Below are 22,318 nucleotides of genomic sequence, written 5' to 3'. Positions count from 1 at the left end.
AGGGCAGAGGGGAGGGAGATGAGGGCAGAGGGGAAGAGATGAGGGTAGAGGGGAAGAGATGAGGGCAGAGGGGAGGGAGATGAGGGCAGAGGGGAGGGAGATGAGGGCAGAGGGGAGGGAGATGAAGGCAGAGGGGAGGAGACGAGGGCCGATAGAGCCCTTATTTTGTGCCAGACATTGGGTGGGGTCCTTTGACAAATCACTGGGTGAATACTCACAAGATTGCAAGGAAGGCATCACTAGGCCCCCTTCACAGATGAGGGGAGTCCCTGGGCGGCGCAAATGGTTAAGTGCTCAACTACTAGCCAAAAGGTTGGCAGTTCGAACCCACCCAGAGACGCCTCAGGAGACAGGCCTGGTGATCTGCTTCCAAAAGGTCACAGCCTTGAAAACTCTATGGAGCAGTTCTACTCTGCACACATGGGGTTGCAGACTTGATGGCAAGTAACAACACAGATGAAGTAGCTGAGCTGTGCTCACGGTCGCCACACAGGGAAGCTTGAGAGCTAGAAGTGAGTTTGCACCTAGGTTTGTTTTATTCCTAAGCCCACACTCTTTGCACCATCACATAAACAAGGACAAGGCCACTGCCAAACTACACGGCAGCTTTGGGCCAGTTAGAAAAAGGTGCCCCTTCTGTCTGGAGGGAGTCCCTGGATGGTGAAAATGGTTAATGAGCTCGGCTGCTAATCAAAAAGGCTGGCATTTCAAACCCACCCTGAGGCACCTTGGAAGAAAAGGCTGGTTATCTGCTTCCAAAAATTCAGCCATTGAAAGCCCTGTGGAACACAGTTCTACTCTGACACTCATGGGTTCACGGTATCAGAGTTGATTTGACAACAAGTTGTTTTGTTTTGTTTTGTTTTGTTTTCGGTCCAGAGGCCTCAGGGCACACAGCTTGGCTAGTGGACTGAAGGTTGATTTCTGCCCCTACCTCCCCCTTGGCCAGTCCCCTTGGGAAGGGCAATGCATAACTGCACACTAAAGCCGTGAGCGTCGAGGTGTGTAGGATCTGCACTTGGCCACCAGCCTTTGCATCGGCACACACTTGTGAAAATGGCAACCGTGAAACAGGTCCCAGAGCAGAGTAGGCATGAGTCTTCAGAGGAACTGAGTCGGGGTGCTTGTTCTCAGTGAGAAGGGCAGGGAGCAGAACAGTTAGCTTTCTATCGTGGGGCTGGGGAGCCTCAGGGTGGCTCAAATGGTTAAGAGCTCGGCTGCTAACTGAAACGTTGGAGGTTCAGGTCCACCCAGAGGCACCTTGGAAGAAAGTCCTGGTGATCTACTTCTGAAAAATCAGCCATTGAAACCTCTACGGAGCATAGCTCTATTCTGACATTCATGGGGCCACCATGAGTCGGAACTGACTCAATGGCTTTTTTGTTTAATTGTAAGATTGACACCTGAAACCTCTTGTGGATAACCTGTTTCATTCAATAAAGAGATATTTTCTGAGTTGCCTACTGGTGTTGTGGGTATAAACGAGTACAACATGGCCTTGGGGCTCAGTTTCTATTGAGAGGATGCTGTTGGCACTGGAGGGGTCTCCTGTGGTAGGTTGTATCAGTTGTAAATTATTATGAACACTCTCCCCGGCCTGGCTTCCAGGGGGTGGCGTACACTTCCCCAGTCCGCTAAGATGGGCTTGGCCATGGGGCTTGCTTTGGCTGATGGAATACGAGTGGAAATGGCAGTGTGCCAGTTCTCTGAAGGGCCACCTGCATTTCAATTCACCCTTTGAACCCCAGACCTCCACTCTGAGGACATGGGGTGACCCAGAAAGGTGCTATTCCTTCAGCCTGGGTCTATGAATGGGAAGACATGTGGAGAAGCCTGCGACCACCCAGCAGTGATGACGATGTTTGTTGCTCTAAGTCACTGAGATACTGAGATTGTCTGCTAAGCAGCATCACGGCAGCAAAAGTTGACTAATATGCCGTCCAAGCTTATAGCCCAGACATCAAAACACAGATTTCATCTATGTATCAAATAAGGAGCCCTGGTGGAGTGACGGTTAAGCACTTGGCTGCTAACAAAAAGGTCAGCTGTTTGAACCCACCAGCTGCTCTGCAGGAGAAAGATATGGCAATCTGCTTCTGTAAAGACTATTGTTAGGTGCCATTGAGTCAGTTCCAACTCATAGTGACCCTATGTACAAAAGAACCTAAAACACTGCCCAATCCAGCACCATCCACACAATCCTTGCTATGTTTGAGCCCATTATTGCAGCCACTGTGTCAATCCATCTTGTTGAGGGTCTTTCTCTTTTTCACTGACTCTACCAAGCATGATGTTCTTCTCCAGGGACTGGTCCCTCCTGATAACATGTCCAAAGTACAAGAGACAATGTCTCGCCATCCTTGCTTCTAATGAGCATTCTGGTTGTACTTCTTCCAAAACAGACTTGTTCATTTTTCTGGCAGTATTCTTTCCAATACCATAATTCAAAGGCGTCAATTCTTCTTCTGTCTTCCTTTTTCATTGTCCAGCTTTTGCATGCATATGAAGTGATTGAAAATATTATGGCTTGGGTCAGGCGCATCTTAGTTCCCAAGGTGACATCTTTGCTTTTTAACACTTTAAAGAGGTCTTTTGCAGCAGATTACAGTCTCCGAAGCCCTATGGGGCGGTTCTACTCTGTCGTATCGTGTCGCTGTGAGTCAGAATTGACTGGACCACAACATGTATCTAACACCATGCTAAAGTGAGGTCTTCATTTACAGAAAAGAAGACAGGAGATAGTAAAAAATTCAGTTTGATATTTGAAATGGATGGGTAACTGAGTGTTCTTTATGTCAAGTTCTGACAAAAACCAACACCTCGGAAATGCTTTGAGTGGTACTGTATAACAAAACCCCATGATAGAAAAACAAAACCCCATGATAGAAAAACAAAAGAAGCCCTCACCGTTAATCCATTGCTGATGCGCTGAAGGACCTTGAGGCTTTGATTTAACGTACTCTGGTGAACAAACAAAGGTAATGTTTTCCAAATCATTACATGAAGCAGCAAGATCACTTGCCTTGTGTTCTCCCCTCCCCCAAGTCAGTCATCAAATCCAACTTTACACTTAATGATTTTATTCTAGAAAAAGAATGGACACAGGTAACAATGTGTGCCTTATATGTCTCTGAAGAAGACAGTCAACATATTTATTCTAAAGCTTTAAAGGTTAGTATAGCATATGCAGGAAACCCTGGTGGCGTAGTGGTTAAGTGTTGCGGCTGCTAACCAAAAGGTCAGCAGTTCGAATCCACCAGGTGTTCCTTGGAAACTCTACAGGGCAGTTCTACTTTCTCCTATAGGGTTGCTATGATTCAGAATCGATTTGACAGCAATGGGTTTGGTTTTTTGGTTTTATAGCACACACAAGGTGTCCAAAAAAATCCCTTGGAGTTAGATTTGATAAAAGTGCAAGGTATTATCTAAAATAAAGCCTACCTAAGAAGAGTGTTTTTTTTGCATGGCTTAGATCAGACATTGGCAAACTTTACCTGTAAAGGGCCAGATTGTAAATATTTCAGACTTTACAGGCCATACCCCATCCCAACTACTCAACTGTGCCCTGTAGCCAAATGCAGCCACAGACTACATGTAAACAAATGGAGCTATGAGCCAATAAAACTTTATTTACAAAAACAGGCAGCAGGCCAGATGTGGCCTGCAGGCTGCAGTTTGCAGGGCCGTAGTTTGCCAACCCCTGGTTCAGCTTCTGGTCACATACAGAAGACAATTTGTCTATGCATAGACAGTTTTCCCTGTCTCTGAAAAGGCCAAAGCATCCTGTGCACTTGAAGGGAAGCATTTAGAAATGCGAAACAGTCTTAAAATGTGATCAAATTTGTGTTAGGAACAAACAAATATAGTATGGGACTGTGGGATTTTTAAGCACAGCATAAAAATTAAGAAAATTCAACAGCGGGAATTTTTTGTGAGTAATCAATTAGAAAGTCAGGAGACAAAAAAAAAAAAGATAGTAAAACTAGTTCCAGAAGGTTCTAAAGCAGTAGATTTGTATGCTTCTCCCAACCTGAGCAAGCTGACTTAGTAACCCACTTTCTGCACAGTCCTCCCCTTGACAACAGCAAACACTAGCTGCATGTGAACGTAATAACATTTTTTCCTATTTACTGAGTCCCTATGATGCTTCATCTCAATGAAACAGGTAATAGCAAAGCATTGTTCCATCATTTTTAGCTGATGTCATGGATTGCATTGTATCCCCCCAAAAATGTGTGTAGCAGCTTGCTTAGGTCATGATTCCCAGTATTGTACGATTGTGTAATCTGATGTGATTTTCTTATGTGTTGTAAACTCTATCACTATGATGAAGTTGTATGTGATCTCCTTATGTGTTGTAAATTCTATCACTGTGATGAGGTTATGCTGATGAGGTTTACAAGATTAGACAGTGTCTTAATCCAATCTCTTTTGAGATATAAAAGAGAGAAGCGAGAAGAGACACATGGGAACCTTATACTACCAAGAAAGCAGTGCCGGGAGCAGAGCGCATCCTTTGGACCTGAGGTTCCTGCACAGAGAAGCTCCCAGACCAAAGGAAGACTGATGACATGGACCTTCCTCCAGAGCCAACGAAGAAAGCGTTCCCCTGGAGCTGATGCCCTGAATTTGGACTTGCAGCCTATTGGATTGCGAGAGAATACACTTCTCTTTGCTAAATCCATCCACTTGTGGTATTTCTGTTAGAGCAGCACTAGATGACTAAGGCAGGTGAAGAGCTGAGAAGCTACAACACTTGGAAAGGCAGAAGCAGGATTTGAAACCAGGTCTGTCTGACCGCAAAGCTCACCTTCTCCTGCTACAAACTGCCTTTATTATTTCATTAAAGAAAGAAGCAAGAAGGCAGTGAGAAGAGGAGGAAAAAGAAAGTCAGAAAATAGGATGGGAGAAGTGAGAAGCAAAGCTGTGGCCCTGTGATGGTAAACTTCATGTGTCAACTTGGCTAAGCTATGGTGCCCTGGTGTTTTGTCAAACACTAGTCTAGGTGCTGTCGTGAAGTATTTACATGTGATTAAATCAGCTGGCCTCTGATTACCTTCCACAATGTGAGTCGGTCTCGATTAACCAGCTGAAGGCCTTAAGAGCAAAAAGGAAGCTTTTCCTAGGATGTATTCTGTCTCCAGACTATACACAGACATCTTTCCAGAACGCTCTTACTCTTCACTCTTGCCATCACCTGACCTAGGGATTTAGGGACACAAGCCTGCAGGAATCTCCAGCCTGTCACTTGACCTACAGATTTTGGACTTACTAGCCTCCTACAATCGCATGAGTCAATTTCTTAAAATAAATCTATCTATAGTGATATATATACCAAGAAAACCAAACCTGTTGCTGTCAAGTCGATTCTGACTCATAGCAACCCTATGGGACAGAGCAGAACTGCCCCACAGGGTTTCTGAGGAGTGGCTGGTGGATTGGAACTGCTGACCTTTTGGTTAGCAGTTGAGCTCTTAACTACTACGCCACCAGGCTCCATATATATGTCTGCATAGGTAGACAGATAGACAGACAGACAGACAGATCTATTGATGTAGAGATATATGTCCCTGAGTGGCACAAACAGTTAAGTGCTCGACTACTAGCTGAAAGGTTGACTTCAAACCCACCCAGAGGTGCCTTGTAAGATAGGCCTGGTGATCCGCTTCCTAAAGGCCACAGCCTTGCAAACCCTATGGAGCACAGTTCTATTCTGCACACATGAGGTGACCATAAGTCAGGATTGACTCAATAGCGACTAACAACAACAGCAATAATGTGCGTGTGTATGTGTGTGCATATGTACCTCACTGATTCTGTTTCTCCAGAGAACCCTAAGGCGGCCATCAAAACAGCAAGTGGAATCGAAGTGAAACATAAAGAAGGGCACTTACCCTAGCTTTCACGTATTTCTTGACAGCGTTTGGAGAAAAAGAATTTGAGAATAAGTATGAGTGAGTTCAGAAGAACAGCATCAGAACTTTGGCTAAATACACGGCTTAGGAGGGCCTTTTAACAGCAATGGAAATTAGAGCAAGATGGATGAGGCTACTGCAGATTTAATCATAAATGTTCACACTCAAATGGAAAAAGGAAAGGAAATAAACAGAAAAGGGGTGGTGACATTTGTGTTTTGTCCCCTTAATATTTTACTACTTTAACACCTGGCTGCTGAAATTTATTTTTAAAACAGCTCCATTTCTTAGGCTGAGGCCATGTGCTTTGACCCACATGCAAGGAAAAGACGTCACTGGGCTAAATGAAAGCCAATTCTCGGAAATGGATTTTGTGCAATGGCAAAGCGAAATACCAGAGGCTGCTTATTGTTACCATTGATCGTTCCAAAGGAATAACTTCACGTTGGTGAATTCTTTTAATACTCTGGGCATGACCGTCCAGGGACGTTTTCAAAGCTCCTGGGGGCTACAAAGAGAAGAAAATAAACAAAGATCAACACCAGCTTTCCCAACTCTAGATGCTCTTGCTAACTACGCGAGCTCCAGTTGGTCACGTCATAGCATGTGGCCTTCCTTGTACATGACGGCCTTGGGGGCTGGAGCCAGCCTGATGGGGCAGGACCAAGAGATCCTGATTCAAATCATAGAACCACGCTCCCAGGCTCTTTCTCATTCAACTTCCCCCTTTTACAGATGAGAAAACCAAGGCTCAATTGAGAAATTTTTATTTATTTAACTCATACTTAAACAGTATCTGGTCTATGCCAGGTCCTGCTTAGAAGCTTTACAAATGTTAATGTACAACAATCCTATAAGGCAGATACTACTATTATACCCATTTTACAGATGAGGGAACTCAGGCACAGAGAGGTGAAGAATCTTGCCCAAGTTCTCACAGTTAGGAAGATTCTGAGTTGGAATTTAAATCTGGGTCCCACTCAGAGCCCAGGCTCCTTGTCACCATGCTTTGCTGCTGCTGTAAAGGGATCATTCAGTCACCAACCAGCACAGGAGTTGATAAAGGGGGAGCTTACGGGGCTTGGATGGTGTCTCTGTTACCCCTTATCCACTTGCTATTGGAGATTAAAGCACCAAATGAAATCTTCCTCCTTTCAGGCCCTTAGTTACCATTCACCTACACTGCAAGGAAAATGATGTACGTACATGCGTGTGTGTGTTGGGAGGAGGGCGTGGAGGGGTTGATGGTGATGAAAGCTGGCCTGGTGATCAGGTGCCAGGGCCCCAGCACTGAGCGTAGCAGTATTGCGGGTACAGGTGTGTACACTCTAAAACAGCCTTGGAAACGGTCACTGCTCACAGCGGTGTGGGCCACACTGCCACAGCCGCTGACGAGAGGCGGTTTTAACAAGGAATGACTCACGGTAGAAGGAACCTCTTCGGTAGCTTCTCTAAGAACGGTATTGACATTTGACAGCCACAACTATTACAACCTTTCATTGAACTATTTGGTGGCACAGTGGTTAAGCGCTCAGCTAACTGAAAGGTTGGCGGTTCGAACCCACTAGCTGCTCTGTGGGAGAAAGACGGGGCAGTCTGCTTCCGTAAAGATTACAGTCTTGGAAACCCCGTGGGGCAGTTCTACTCTGTCCTATAAGGTCTCTATGAGCTGGAATCAACCCGATGGCAGCAGATATTTGAACTCACCAAACGGCTTGCTGTTACAAGTAGATTATCAGCAAATGATACAAGATTCACTTTTGTGAGGTTTTTACCGATCTAAAAAAGAAGTGGGAAAAACTTGTGTCACAGAGATGGATTTTTTTTAAACCTTAACATCTAATAAACAGTAGATTGAACATAGGTCCATAACCATAATGTAATGCTGGAAAATCTTACATAGGTAACAACATCTGCATTCTTATTTCTACATATAAAAAAACACACATCTGATGCTCTCATTGACCCCAAAAGTTCAAATGTGAACACCTCAGTCATACCTCCATCAAGTAAGCTGTATAGTCTATCTTCTCTACTCCCAGAGTACTGAAATCCTCAAGGCTTTGTTTTCCTGCGTCATCCAGCAGAACTATATTGTCAAGGTTTATGTTCAGATGTTCAAATTCATTGGTTATGTCTTGGGTGTACTGCATGATAAAAAGAAAAGTTACAAGTAAATTCATTATTCGCCAACAATTTCACATAACTAATGCTTTAAGGAGCTATAAAAATACACCAAAACCAAACCACACCTGTTGCTGTGGAGCCGATTCTGACTCATAGCAACCCCATGTGACAGAGTAGAACTGCTCCATAGGGTTTTCTTGGCTGTAATGTTTACTAAAGCAGATCACTAGGACTTTCTTCCATGGTGCTCTTGAGTGGGTTCGAACCACCAACCTTTAAGTTAGTAGTTAAGCGCTTAACAATCTGTGCCATGCAGGAACACAGGGCCAAAAAATAATATGAATGCACCTGAATGGCATTTCTTTCTGGTACTCTTCTCTTCCTTCCACTCCTTCCCTGCCTCCTTCTTTATGCCTCACTCCAACTACTATGCAAGGAGGTAGGATGCAAAGCAAAATAAATATTTCACTGCACCCTCAAAGACCTCAAAGGGAAGAGGCTGTGTCATAATAGAGGTATATGAACGGCATCAGGATGCCAGGGGAGATCAAACCAGAAACCAAACCTGTTGCCATCAAGTGGATTCCGACTCATAGCAACCCTATGCCATCAAGTGGATTCCAACTCATAGCAACCCTATAGGACAGGGTAGAACTGCCCCACAGGGTTTTCAAGGAGTGACTGGTAGATTCGAACTGCTGACCTTTTGGTTAGCAGCCAAGCTCTTAACCATTGTGCCACCAGAGGATACCAGGAATAAAAAAAGTGGGCTGGAGAGGGCATTACAGAAGTGGCTTCTGAGCTGTGCCTTGACAAAGAGATGTTGAAAGGGGCAGGGCAGGCTAACATTCCAGAAGGGACTGGTCCTCACCAGACTTGAGTGCCAAGAAGACAAGGAGATATCATTTGGGGAATGGTGTTTACCATATTTTTATGCAAATACCGTGCATCTTCTACATTTGTTTGCCAACTGTGCCCTCCCCCCGCAAGGTATTTTTGTAAATGCTGCTATGCCAAAGTTTTTCACATGTTGCTGTAAAAAAAAAAAAAAAAAGCATAGTATGTTTATGAAAATACCAGTTGGCAAACAGACGTAGAAGATGCTGCGTTATTTGCATAAAAGTATGGTAGTAATTTGGGCCAGAGACCATGGAAACATGGTTGTTGACTCAGGGCTGTTGTAAGAGCCAGTCAGCATGGAGTGACTACTCTTTCCCAGGGTGGCCCTTCCCAGCCTCTACACATCACAGAAGAGAGAAAATGACACGTGGCCTGATGGAGTGAGTGACAGGGGCAGCTATTTAGGGTTTAGGTAAAAAATTCTATTTTATTTTAAGAAGATAATAAACACAAATTTCACCTAAAACTTTCAAATAAACTTCTCCACATTAGAAAACCGCCAAGCCATCTTGGCCTCACGGTACCCTGGAAGCGTGCCATGCAGCCTCAGTGGGCTGCTGTGAGGTTGGGGAAGTAACCTTCTCCCTTGGTCTCCGTTCCCATTCTGGGAGTCTCAAAGAAAGAGGGCTCTTTAGAATCTTTCTAAAGAAGAGGCCCTCCAGTATGGGCCAGCAGCACCCGAGGCCTGGGAAACTTAAATGCTGTAGCTCTTGTTGCTACTTTCTGCTGATGTGCTCTGAGACGGCAATGGCCTGTCCTTGGAGTCTTAAGACTAAGATTCAGGTGTGAGCCTGGGTGAATGAGGAGAAAAGGTCATCATTCCCCTCCATCCACTTTGATCCACGATCCCAGGCTGCCTCTTGCTAAGGGCCAGCCAAGCTCACCACAGCCCACCCTTCAGTCCTGGGGCCAGAGCCACGACTCATAAGGAATGTTGATGGGGTGGACCACAGTTCACAGTGCATAATTCTCTCTTCATGGACCTGGCAGGAAAGGGTGGTTGGTCTCGGAGAACATTTAGGTGTTCTCTAGCCCTTGAGTCAAAACCACAGGATTCATTTGGATAGATGGGAGACAGAAGGGGGAGTTCCCTGTGACTGGAACTGCAGAAGCACGTGAAAGGAACAAAGGTAAGAGAGACACTTACACTAAGGTCAAGATGAACAGGGTTTGATGACTGACTTGCCCAACAGCCAAGTCAGAGCTCAGGTTCAGGTAAGTACGGCACTGTGGATAAAGCAGGATTCGCTATGGTTTAATACCTCTCCTAAGATGGACTCCCACAGCAATCTCCTTGGGAACCGAGATAGACTTATTCCTATAAGAACATCTATACTCAGTGACATAAAAATTTTCCCTGTGAACTTGCCAGCAACCAAAACCAGTTGCCGTCGAGTCCATTCCAACTCATGGTGACTCCATGTGTGTCAGAGTAGAACTGTGCTCCATAGGGTTTTCAATGGATGGTTTTTTGTAAGTAGACCACCAGGCCTTTCTTCCCAAACACTTCTGGATGGATTCGAACCTGGGTGGATTTGAGCAGCCAAGTGTGTTAACCACTTGAACCCCCTAGGGCCTCTGAAGTGTCCACAGTGAGGTCCTTTTAAAAAATCTTGCATATCTGTGAGAAAAACTCAAGCTGCAAGAAAAGCGGTTGGGGGTGATAAAAATGTTTTGGAACTAGATAGAAGTGATTGTTGTACAACATTGTGAATGTACCAAATGCTACTAAAGTGTACACTTTAGTGTGTTTACTTTTGTGTTATGTGTTTACCTCAGTTAAGAAAAAAAATGAAGAAGAAGAAAGATAATTGGTTGGATTTAGTAGAGAAATATATCAATCCCAAGACTGGTTCTAATTACTTACCTCTTGAATGTTGAGATGTGCACTGACATTGAAGAGGTTCTCAAGCTGCAGTGAGGTATAAATGCCTTTGTTTTCTTTGCAATCACTGTGAGAACAAACAGAGCAATCATGATCCAAAACGGCAGTTGTGGTTACCTCTGCTCATTGCTAAGGATGAAGACAAAGGTTAACTGGTTTCCTGTGCTTATTCTGTGAACACAGGAGTGGTTTCTAGGTGTCAGTGCGGTAGCCAGTCAAACCTCCAGCAACTCCCATCACTCCCAGCTTCTTCCTGGCTTAGCTAACAATCCCATTTTTAGAACAGATACAATGAGATTGGTAAATATGTCCCTCTAGCTGTCTCTTTTGTTTCCAGTGCTGTTAGGAACAACCACGTCTCCAAACTGAGAAAAAATAAATTCTTAAAACAAAACATCACTTATTAGAAAGAGGTGAGCTGCAAAGCACATAATGGGATTTATTAAGAGATCCGATCAAGCCCCTGCCAAGACCTTTTCCTCTCCATACTTTCAAGGTTGAGCCTGACTTACTATATGGATAGACGTATGTGCCAATGGCTGGGGATGGGAAGGAGGAGGAGACCACTGATATCCAAATGGTCAGTACACTTTGGCTATAGACCTAACTCAGTCACCTCAGTGATCTGGGTAAAATAGCCCCACTTCTCTGTGCTCCAATCAACTCAATGACAAACAAAAAAGCACAACAACCTTTTACTTGGGGTAGTTTTCATCAATTTGTCATACTATGGTAGCTTGCATGTTGCTGTGATGCTGGAAGCTATGCCATTAGTTATTTCAAATACCAGTAGGGTCACCCATGGTAGACAGGTTTCAGCAGATCTTCCAGACTAAGACAGACTAAGACAAAGGACCTGGCGGTCTACTTCTAAAAAAATTGGCCAGTGAAAACCTTATGAATAGCAGCAGAACATTGTTTGATACAGTGCTGGAAGATGAGCCCCTCAGGTTGGAAGGCACTCAAAATACAACTGAGGAAGAGCTGCTTCCTCAAAGTAGAGTCGACCTTAATGATGTGGATGGAGTAAAGCCATCAGGATCTTCGTTTGCAGATGTGGCACGACTAAAAATAAGAAGAAACAGCTGCAAACATCCATTAATAATCAGAACGTGGAATGTAAGAAGTACGAATCCAGGAAAATTGGAAGTAGTCAAAAACAAAATGGAACATATAAAGATCAATATCCTAGGCATTAGTGAGCTGAAATGGACTGGCACTGGCCATTCTGAATCAGACATTCATATGGTCTATTACGACCGGAATGGCTAATTAAAGAGTGATGGTGTCGCATTCATCGTCAAAAAGAACATTTCAAGATATATCCTGAAGTACAGTGCTGTCAGTGATAGCTTAAATCCACACACTTACAAGGAAGACCACTTAATACAACTATATCCAAATTTACACACCAACCATTAATGCCAAAGATGAAGAAATTAAAGATTTTTATCAAATTCTGCAGTCTGAAATTGATCAAACATACAATCAAGATGGGTTGATAATTACGGGTGATTAGAATGAAAAGGTTGGAAACAAAGAAGAAGGACTGGTAGGTGGAAAATATGGCCTTGGTGGCAGAAACAATGCCAGAGATTGCATGACAGAATTTTGCAAGACCAACGACTTCTTCATTGCAAATACCTTCTTTCAACAACATAAACAGCAACTATACACGTGGACCTCACCGGAAGGAATACACAGAAATCAAATCGACTACATCTGTGGAAAGAGACGATGGAGAAGCTCAATATCACCAGTCAGAACAAGGCCAGGGGCTGACTGCAGAACAGATCCTCAATTGTTCATATTCATTTTCAAGGAAATTAAAACAAGTCCACAGAGCCAAAGTACGACCTTGAGTATATCCCACCTGAATTTAGAGAACATCTCAAGAATCGATTTGATGCACTGAACGTTAAAGACTGAAGACCAAAAGAGTTGTGGGATGACATCAAGGACATCATACATGCAGAAAGTAAGGGTTATTAAAAAGACAGGAAAGAAAGAAAAGACCAAAATAGATGTCGGAAGACTTTGAAACTTGCTCTTGAAAATAGACTAGCTAAAGCGAATGGAAGAAATGATGAAATAAAAGAGCTGAAAAGAAGATTTCAAAGTGCAGCTCAGGAAGACAAAGTAAAGTATTAAAATGAAACATGTAAAAACCTGGAGTTAGAAAACCAAAAGGGAAGAACATGCTTGGCATTTCTCAAGCTGAAAGAACTGAAGAAGAAATTCAATCTTCAAGTTGCAACACTGAAGGATTCTATGGACAAAATATTGAACGACATAGGAAGCATCAAAAGAAGATGGAAAAATACACAGAGTTACTGTACCAAAAAGAAATGGTTGACTTTCAACCACCTGTGGAGGTAGTATATGATCAAGGACCAATGGTACTGAAAGAAGACGACCAAGCTGCACTGAAGGCATTGGCAAAAAACAAGGCTCCAGGACTTGACGGAATACCAATTGAGATGTTTCAACAAACAGATGCAATGCTGGAGGTGCTCACTCGTCTATACCAAGAAAGTTGGAAGACAGCTACCTGGTCAACTGACTGGAAGAGATCCATATTTGTACTCATTCCAAAGAAAGGAGATCCAACAGAATGCAGAAATTATTGAACAATGTATCGCATACAAGTAAAATTTTGCCAAAGATAATTCTAAAATAGTTGCAACAGTACAAAGGAACTGCCAGAAATTCAAGCCGGATTCAGAAGAGGACATGGAACAAAGGATAGGTATCATTGCTGTTGTCAGATGGATCCTGGCTGAAAGCAGAGAATACCAGAAGGACATTTACCTATGTTTTATTGACTATGCAAAAGTACCAGGCTGTGTAGGTCATAACAAGTTATGGATAACATTGCAAAGAATGGGAATTCCAGAACATTATTTGTGCTCAAGAGGAACCTGTACATAGACCAAGAGGCAGTCATTCAAACAGGACAAGGGGATACTGACTGGTTTAAAGTCAGAAAAGGTGTGCGTCAGGGTTGTATCCTTTCACCATACTTATTCAATCTGTATGCTGAGCACATAATCCAAGAAGCTGGAGTGTACGAAGAAGAATGTGGCGTCAGGATTGGAGGAAGACTCATTAACAACCTGCTATATATAGATGACAAACCTTGCTTGCTGAAAACGAAGAGGATTTGAAGCACTTACTGATGAAGATCAAAGACCATAGCCTTCAGTATGGATTACACCTCAACATAAAGAAACAAAAATCCTCACAACTGGACCAATAAGCAATATCATGGTAAATGGAGAAAAGACTGAAGTTGTCAAGGATTTAATTTTACGTGGATCCACAATCAACACCCGCGGAAGCAGCAGTCAAGAAACAATGTATTGCACTGGGCAAATCTGCTGCAAGAGACCTCCTTGAAGTGTTAAAAAGCAAAAATGTCACTTAGAAGACTAAGGTTCACCCGACCCAACCTGCAATATTTTCAATCACCTCATATGCATGCTTAAGCTGGACAATGAATAAAGGAAGACCTAAAAAGAATTGATGCCTTTGAATTATGGTGCTGGCGAAGAATACTGAATATACCTTGGGAAGCCCTGGTGGCACAGTGGTTAAGAGCTGCGGCTGCTAATCAAGAGGTCAGTGGTTTGATTGTACTACCTGCTCTTGGAAACCCTATGAGACAGTTCTACCCTGTCCTATAGGATCCCTATGAGTCAGTTTGGTTTAGTTTGGCCAGAAGAAGAAACAAACCTGTCCTGGAAGAAGTACAACCAGAATGCTCCTTGAAACGAGTACGGCAAGACTTTATCTCACGTACTTTAGACATATTATCAGGAGGGATCAGTTCCTGCAGAAGAACATCATGCTTAGTAAAGCAGAGGGTCATCGAAAAAGAGGAAGACCCTCAACGAGATGGATTTACACAGTGGCTGCAAGAATGGGCTCAAACATAGCAATAATTGAGAGGGTGGTGCAGGACCAGGCAGTGTTTTGTTCTGTTGTACACGAGGTCACTTTGAGTTGGAACCAACTTGATGGCACCTAACAACAACAAGTGAGTCTTAAAAGTTCCTGGCTAGTGCACACAGTTAAGCGCTTGACTGCTGACTGAAAAGTTGTTGGTTCAAACCTCTCCAGAGGCATCTTGGAAGTAAAGCCTGGTGATCTGCTTCCAAAAGGTCACAGCCATGAAGACCCTGTGGAGCACAGTTCTACTCTGCAACACACAGGGTCACCAGGAGTCAGAATCGACTTGAAGGCAACTGTTTTGGTTTTGTTTTTTAGTTGAGTCTTGAACAAGGTTCTCCACAGGGTCCTGCTACTCCACCTTAACCACCTTAAGCAGTGAGTGCCAGTGAGGACCTGAGACATCACCGTCCCAAGACCCGGAAGGCTTTCAGGACAAGGATTATCGTTTTGTTTTCATTTCCATTGCCTCTTTGCTAAGACTACAGGACGGCCTAATCCTGAAACTAGAAAATCTTATCACCTAGGTTAAAAATTGCTTTCGAAAGCAGAATTCTTATTCTGGAAAAAGACCATTTTAAGCAGCAAATTTTATGTAATTTTTCATACCTGTAAACTTTTTCAAAAGTGAGATTGATATATGGTTTCTGAAACATCCAGCCAGAAACATAGTATTCCCATTTCTCATTTAGTAAGTATGGTGTGTCCAAAATCTAGAAGAAATTAAAAAGCATTTTTCTTTGAAAACACAGTTTTACACGAACATACGTACATAATAAAATATTCTGTTAAATCTGTTTTTGAGATTTTTGCACATCATAGTTTTTTCTGGCTGCTTTTCAACTTAAAACTAGAAAATGCTAGTGTGATTGGAATAAATCAATCGACCAAGTATCAACAGGAATTACAGGGCATTTTGAGAACCTTTTATTTTAGTAAAACAAACACATTAGAAATGTGAGCAAACTGGACAATCTGATTGAGAATCAGTAATAGAAGGCCACAAGGCAGTTGACCCAGTTTGCCACCTCTCCCTGAACAAAATCAATGAAAACTCACAGCTCTCTCTAACTGAAGGCTGTACACTGAAACCTGTGAGAGCTGGAACTCAAAGGGACTGCCTTGTTTTCCTGGGTCTTGCAAGTTTTCTGCCTTTGACAGGATGCAGTTTACCACTTTTCTATCACTTTGTAATTAGTGGAAAATATTTGAGTTTTCCTTCTCTGACAGGTTTCTGCCTTATACAGCATACGGCTTTCACAGGTTTCACTGTATATATTTAAGATGGGCAAAATTACTACATAACTGTGCGTGTGCATGAGGAGTGCAGACAGTTTCAAAATATCCTCCTTTTTCAGCAGTGCTTTTTCAACACCCTATGGAAGGACACCTGGCTTTATGCAACAATTATGTAACATTTACATATATGTTACATTATTATTTTTAACACATTAATACGTTATTATATTTTATCAAAAAGCCAAATGGAGAAAATCTGACAAATTGACCCCTCAATTTAACAGCCTTCAACCAAGTGAATACCTAAAATATCACAACAACTGGTTACTTCCACAGTCATTCACAAGATTTCATAATAGATTTGAAGTGGAAAGGCAGATACAATAAAAAAGGAAAATAAAAATATATTTAAAAATCAGGATCTGGAGGAAACCACTGGAAAGCCAAAGTCAGAAGACAGACACATAGACCAAAACATCCTCCTTAATGCCAGTTGGTCCTCTAGAGTCAGTAGTAGTGGTTTTCAAAGGGAAGACTGAATCGAATTCCTGACTGCCCCATCAGGACGACCCTCTGCCATGGGGCATGTGCTTTACCAGCCTCTTTCCTTTTCACCTTGAGACCTCCAAACCATCTGTGTGGGCATCTTCCTCACCCAGGAAATTCTTTTAAAATGTCAGAAACCCCCTGGGGTGTGTGGGAGGGACCTGGGAATCTATCTTCTGATTTCTCAGTCACATTTAGGAACTACCGCTTAGGAGAATTTTACTCTCCCAAAACATTACAATCCACGCTGATGAGCAGGCCTTAACTCTTGGTACTGATTTCATTTACAACCAGAAGATAAGAATACTACCTTTTTTTTTTTTTCCTTTTACAAATTAAAGGATCTTAACTTGTTGAGTTAAAAATAAACTGCTCATGGATTGGAAGGCTTAATATGGTTAAGATATCAATACTACCCAAATGATATGGCGCTTCCTTAAAAAGTTAGAAATAGATATACCATATGATCCAGCAATCCCACTCCTAGGAATATATCCTAGAGAAGTAAGAGTCACCACACGAATAGACATATGCACACCCATGTTCACTGCAGCATTATTCATCATAATAGCAAAAAGACGGAAACAACCTAGATGCCCATCAACAGATGAATGGATAAATAAACTACGTTACATACACACAGTGGATTACCATGCAACAATAAAGAATCATGATAAATCTGCAAAACATCTCACAACACAGATGAATCTGGAAGGCATTATGCTGAGTGAAATAAGTCAATCACAGAAGCCCAAATACTGCATGAGACCACTATTATAAAAACTCATGAAAAGGGTGACATACAGAAAGAAACAGTCTTTGACAGTTACTAGGGAGGGGAGGGAAAAACACTAACTAGACAATAGATAAGTGGTAACTCTGGTGAAGCGTAAGGCAGTGTACAACACTGGGGAAGTCAGCACAACTTGACCAAGGCAAAGTCATAGAAGATTCATAGACACATCCAAACTCCCTGAGGGACGAAATTACTGGGCTGAGTGAGGGCAGTGGGGACCATGATCTCGGAGGACATCTACCTCAATTGGCATAACATAGTTTATAAAGAAAATGTTCTACATGCTACTTTGGTGAGTGGCGTCTGGGGTCTTAAAAGATTGTGAGTGGCCATCTAAGATACTCCACTGGTCCCACCCTGTCTGGAGCAAGGGAGAATGAAGAAAACCAAAGACACAAGGGAAAGATTAGTCCAAAGGACTAATGGACCACAAGTACCCACAACCTCCACCAGACTAAGTCCAGCACAACTAGATGGCGCCCAGCTACCCCCACCAACTGCTCTGACAGGGATCACAATAGAGGGTCCTGGACAGAGGTGGAGAAAAATGTCGAACAAAATTCTAACTCACAAAAGAAGACCAGACTTACTGATCTGACAAAGACTGGAGAAACCCTGAAAGTATGGCCCCCGGACACCCTTTTAACTCAATTCTGAAGTCACTCCTGAGGGTCACCCTTCAGCCAAAGATTACACAGGCCCATGAAACAAAATGGGACTAAATGGGCATACCAGCCCAGAGGCAAGGGCGAGAAGGCAGGAGGGGACAGAAAAGCTGGTAATGGGGAACACAAGGTCGAGAAGGGGAGAGTGTTGACATGTTGTGGGGTTGGCAACCAATGTCACAAAACAATACGTGTATTAATTATTTAATAAGAAACCAATTTGCTCTGTAAACCATGTAAAGTACAATAAAAAAAGAAAAAGAAAACTTGCTCATCCCTTCTTGCTCTGCTCTTGAAGAAACCCACAAGATAGTGGGCAATCAAAAAGTTTCCAATTAAATCCTTTCATAATTGGTACAAAAAACTATTTACCTGGAATAACTTCCTGTTTTCATAAGGTTCACAGACTAATTTTTGAACATTTCCACCAATGAAAAAAGTAAGAGCCACGATGATCATCAAGATCCAGCAAACAAGGAAACTTACTCCAACTCCACTGGAGAAAAAGAAAAAGAAAATCAATTTGACAAGGAATTATTCAATTTTAGCTACGAGTGCTTACTTTTTCTACCTATTAAATGTATAAAATGGACCTGGAATCTGCAGCTTTTTGCAGGTGAAACAGGCGAGCCCTACCCAGGTGTGAACATAGAAAGTGTTAAACACAGTGATCTTTCAGTCCTTGGCACATACTTACTGAATCCTTACACAGCTGATAATCTTTGGTCTATGTGCAGCCCGCTCGGCAGTTCAGAGTATGAGCTCTAGGATCAGGTGAGTGAACCAGGACTTTCTGCAGAGGATACAGTGGGTGGGAAGTTTCTTAGGCAGGAAATGCACACTAAGAGTCTGGAGAGAGCTGTGAGTGATGGAGACAGCCATGAATGGTGGAGAGATGGAGGAGAGAGCTGTGAATGGTGGTGAGATGATAGAGGGAGCTGTGAATGGCTGAGACGGTGGAGAGCCGTGAATGGTGGAGGGAGCTGTGAATGGTGGAGAGAGCTGTGAATGGTAGAGAGAGCTGTGAATGGTGGAAAGAGTTGTGAATGGTGGAGAGAGTCATAAATGGTGGAGAGAGCTGTGAATGGTGGCGAGATGATAGAGCTGTGAGTGGCAGAAAGATGGTGGAGAGAGTCGTGAATGGTGGACAGAGCCGTGAATGGTGGAGAGCCGTGAATGGTGGAGAGCTGTGAATGGTGGAGAGATGGTGGAGAGAGCCGTAAATGGTGAAGAGATGGTGGAGACAGCTGTGAATGGCTGTGAGATGTGGAGAGGGCTATGAATGGCAGAGTCTGAGGCACCTCTGGATGTGTTCAAATCACCAACCTTTCAGTTAGCAACCGAGTGTGTTAACTGTTTGCACCACCCAGGGACTCCCAGATGCTCCCTAGACCCTAGAAGACACAAGAACAGAAAGGAGCTAAGGCTCTCTGCTGTCCTTCCTTACAGATCATTCGTTAGCATCCTTTAGGAAGATAAGGATCCTTGTTTGGTTTTTAAAGACATCATGAACTTGATTGGGCAGTGCCACCACTTGTAAAGAGCAGGTGGTGTTTCATTTACAGCAGAACTAAGTGTACTCCTTCTGGTTTCTACGAGCAAGTAAACAGTTTTAAAGAAGAAATTGCATTCTTCTAATTAGTCTGATTAGCCTGACTACACTTGCATCATTTCCCCCCTTTGCAATTCTCCAGCTGTTTACCAGAGGTCTCAAGAGATAGGCAATTCTGACAAGCACACCAAACCATGTCATGGCTGAGCGGTAAGGTCCAACTGTGAAGAAATCAGATCAACCCTAAGTCTGCAGACCACCTGAAATAAATCTGACATCTTAGAGTTACCTGCTTTTTTCCTACTGCTGAAATAAGTCTTACTGCCTCCAACCCATAGGTTTCCATGTGATTTTTTGTCTCTCTAGACATTCCTTTCCTCCACGTGTCTGTCAGTTTGTCATACTGTGGGGGCTTGCGTGTTGCTGTGATGCTGGAAGGTATGCCAACGATATTCAAATACCAGCAGCGTCACCCATGGCAGACAGGTTTCAACGGAGCTTCCAGACTAAGAACGACTAGGAAGAAGGACTTGGCGGTCTACTTCTGAAAAGAATTAGCCAGCGAAAACCTTATGAATAGCAACGGAACATTGTCTGATATAGTGAAGCCCCCAGGTTAGAAGGCACTCAAAAGATGACTGGGGAAGAGCCGCCTCCTCAAAGTAGAGTTGACCTCAATGACGTGGATGGAGTCCAGCTTTCAGGACCTTCATTTGCTGATGGTGCATGAGTCAAAATGAGCACAGGACTGGGCAGTGTTTCATTTTGTTTCATTTTGTTGTACACAGGGTTGCTATGAGTTGGAACCGACTCGACGGCACCTAGTAACAACAACAACAGACATTCCTTGGAGCCCTGGTGGCACAGTGGTTAACCAAAAAGGTCGGCAGTTCAAATTCACCAGCTGCTCCCTGGAAACTCTATGGGGCAGTTCTACTCTGTTCTCTAGGGTTGCTATGGGTCGGAACTGACTCGACGGTGATGGGTTAGACATTCCTTAATCTGCAGAAGTGAGCACACCTACTCGCTTATCGACTAGCTCATTATCTGACATTTTGCATTTATGACAATAGTGAAAAATGTACTATCCAACTATTTTGCTCATTAACGATGGACATCTGGCAGTAACCCTTTCGTGACCAGTGGGACCTACAGCACCCATCTACGTTTTCCACATCTCAGGTCCAGAGGGACATATGTGTCCCACATAATATTTTGTGATCTGATGTGGTCATCCTCCATTTTTGCATAACGCTGATTTTCACATAATGACCTGGTCTTTGGAACTGAACCACATCGATAAGTGAGGAGCGGGTGAATTAGATATAAACTGAAGTGATCTTTAGCCTCCATCAATTTGTTCATGATATTCCTATTTTTCCTTTTTCTTCTGTGAAGCCAAATATCACATTTTTGTTTCATTCCTTAAAAAAGGGTGAGCAGAATTTTAGGAAGGGTGTCCTTACAGTTTCAGAGCAATTTACTTGATGACTAACCTAAATGTTGGTGGATCAAACCTACCCAGTGTCACCGCAGAAGAAAGTACTGGCAATCGGCCTCCATGAAAATTACAGACAAGAAAACCCTATGGAGCAGTTTTACTCTGTAACGCATGTGGTTGCCATGAGTCAGAATCAACTCGATGGCAATGAGGTCTTTTTTGTTTGTTTGTTTCAATCAGTTAAAAAAATGGAATATATAAATTCCCCACTAAAACATCAACAAAACAGCTAAGTATTGGAATTGCAAAATTCCTAGCATTAAACTAATTTTCTACCCACATCTGTGTACATTTGAACAAAAGGGTAATACTTTTACTTGCAGGTTTTAAAGTTCTCAAGGTTAGGTATGTGAGCAAACAGACTCTTACATGTGTGGACTTCTTTGTCAATCCTCTCAGACTGCCAGACAATTAGCTTGAAGGGTATTTTCAAGGCTCTTGTGTCTGCATTAATGTTAATAAAAGCTTGTAATATGCTGGAGCCTAAATATTCTAGGGAAAGTACTTAGAATCATAGCTCATAATAAGTCTGATTAATTCATAATAACCCACAGGAGCCCCGGTGGAGCAGTGGTTAAGCACTCGGCTGCTAACCGAAAGGTTGGAGGTTCTCACCCACCAGCCACTATACAGGAGAAAGGTGGCATTCTGCTCCCATAAAGATTAATAGCCTTAGAAACCCTATGGGGTAATTCTACTCTGTCCTATGAGTTGGAATGACCCAATGTTTAAAAGGTAAATTAATGCACGCCACCTGCTCTCCAGCTTCTCCCAGATGGAACTAGTGACATAGGTAGATAATGAAATAATGAAGTGGCTGAAGTCTGGATAAAAGTAGGACATCCTATGGGGGCCAGCTTCGGCAATCTTCTCACCTGCCTCCAGGAGGCGGTATTCTCCATTCCCTGTAGGGTAAAGATTTGCAGCATATCCTGCTGTAAATTTTTACCTTTCCTCTTGAGTCCCGTCACACTCCCTCCCTACTGCTGATTCTCAGATGAGCTCATCGAAAAACAAAATTGGCCTAGAATCCACAAAGCTTGCTCTCTGGGGAGCACTCAGAGCCTTTACACCTGCTTTATAGTTTATATTTCTGGCTCCATTTCGAGTCACACCTGGTTCATGCCCCCAATAAACCATGTCACATCCTGCTAGAGTAAAGGTTCTTTCAAAAATATGAACATGGAAGAGAGTTCTAGCAAAATGGCGCTCTAGGCAGAAGCACCACACTGTCCCTCCAC

At 43.0% G+C, this 22,318-nt stretch overlaps 1 protein-coding gene across 1 annotated transcript in view; it reads right to left on the bottom strand.

The window, feature by feature from the left end:
• The window catches only part of PROM1 (prominin 1), a 124,940-nt gene that overhangs the window by 15,879 nt on the left and 86,743 nt on the right, over positions 1–22,318 (bottom strand). The window contains exons 12-18 of the mRNA XM_023730251.1: positions 18,397–18,520; positions 15,388–15,491; positions 10,810–10,894; positions 7,916–8,062; positions 7,623–7,694; positions 6,331–6,423; positions 2,908–2,961 (exon numbers count right to left, since the gene is read on the bottom strand). Of these exons, the coding sequence (XP_023586019.1) occupies positions 2,908–2,961; positions 6,331–6,423; positions 7,623–7,694; positions 7,916–8,062; positions 10,810–10,894; positions 15,388–15,491; positions 18,397–18,520 (679 nt within the window). The remainder of the gene's footprint in view (positions 1–2,907; positions 2,962–6,330; positions 6,424–7,622; positions 7,695–7,915; positions 8,063–10,809; positions 10,895–15,387; positions 15,492–18,396; positions 18,521–22,318) is intronic.

This window comes from Trichechus manatus, unplaced genomic scaffold (assembly GCF_000243295.1).
Source record: "Trichechus manatus latirostris isolate Lorelei unplaced genomic scaffold, TriManLat1.0 scaffold00034, whole genome shotgun sequence".
NCBI classification, from domain to species: Eukaryota; Metazoa; Chordata; class Mammalia; order Sirenia; family Trichechidae; genus Trichechus; species Trichechus manatus.
This window is presented reverse-complemented; position numbering and strand designations above follow the sequence as displayed.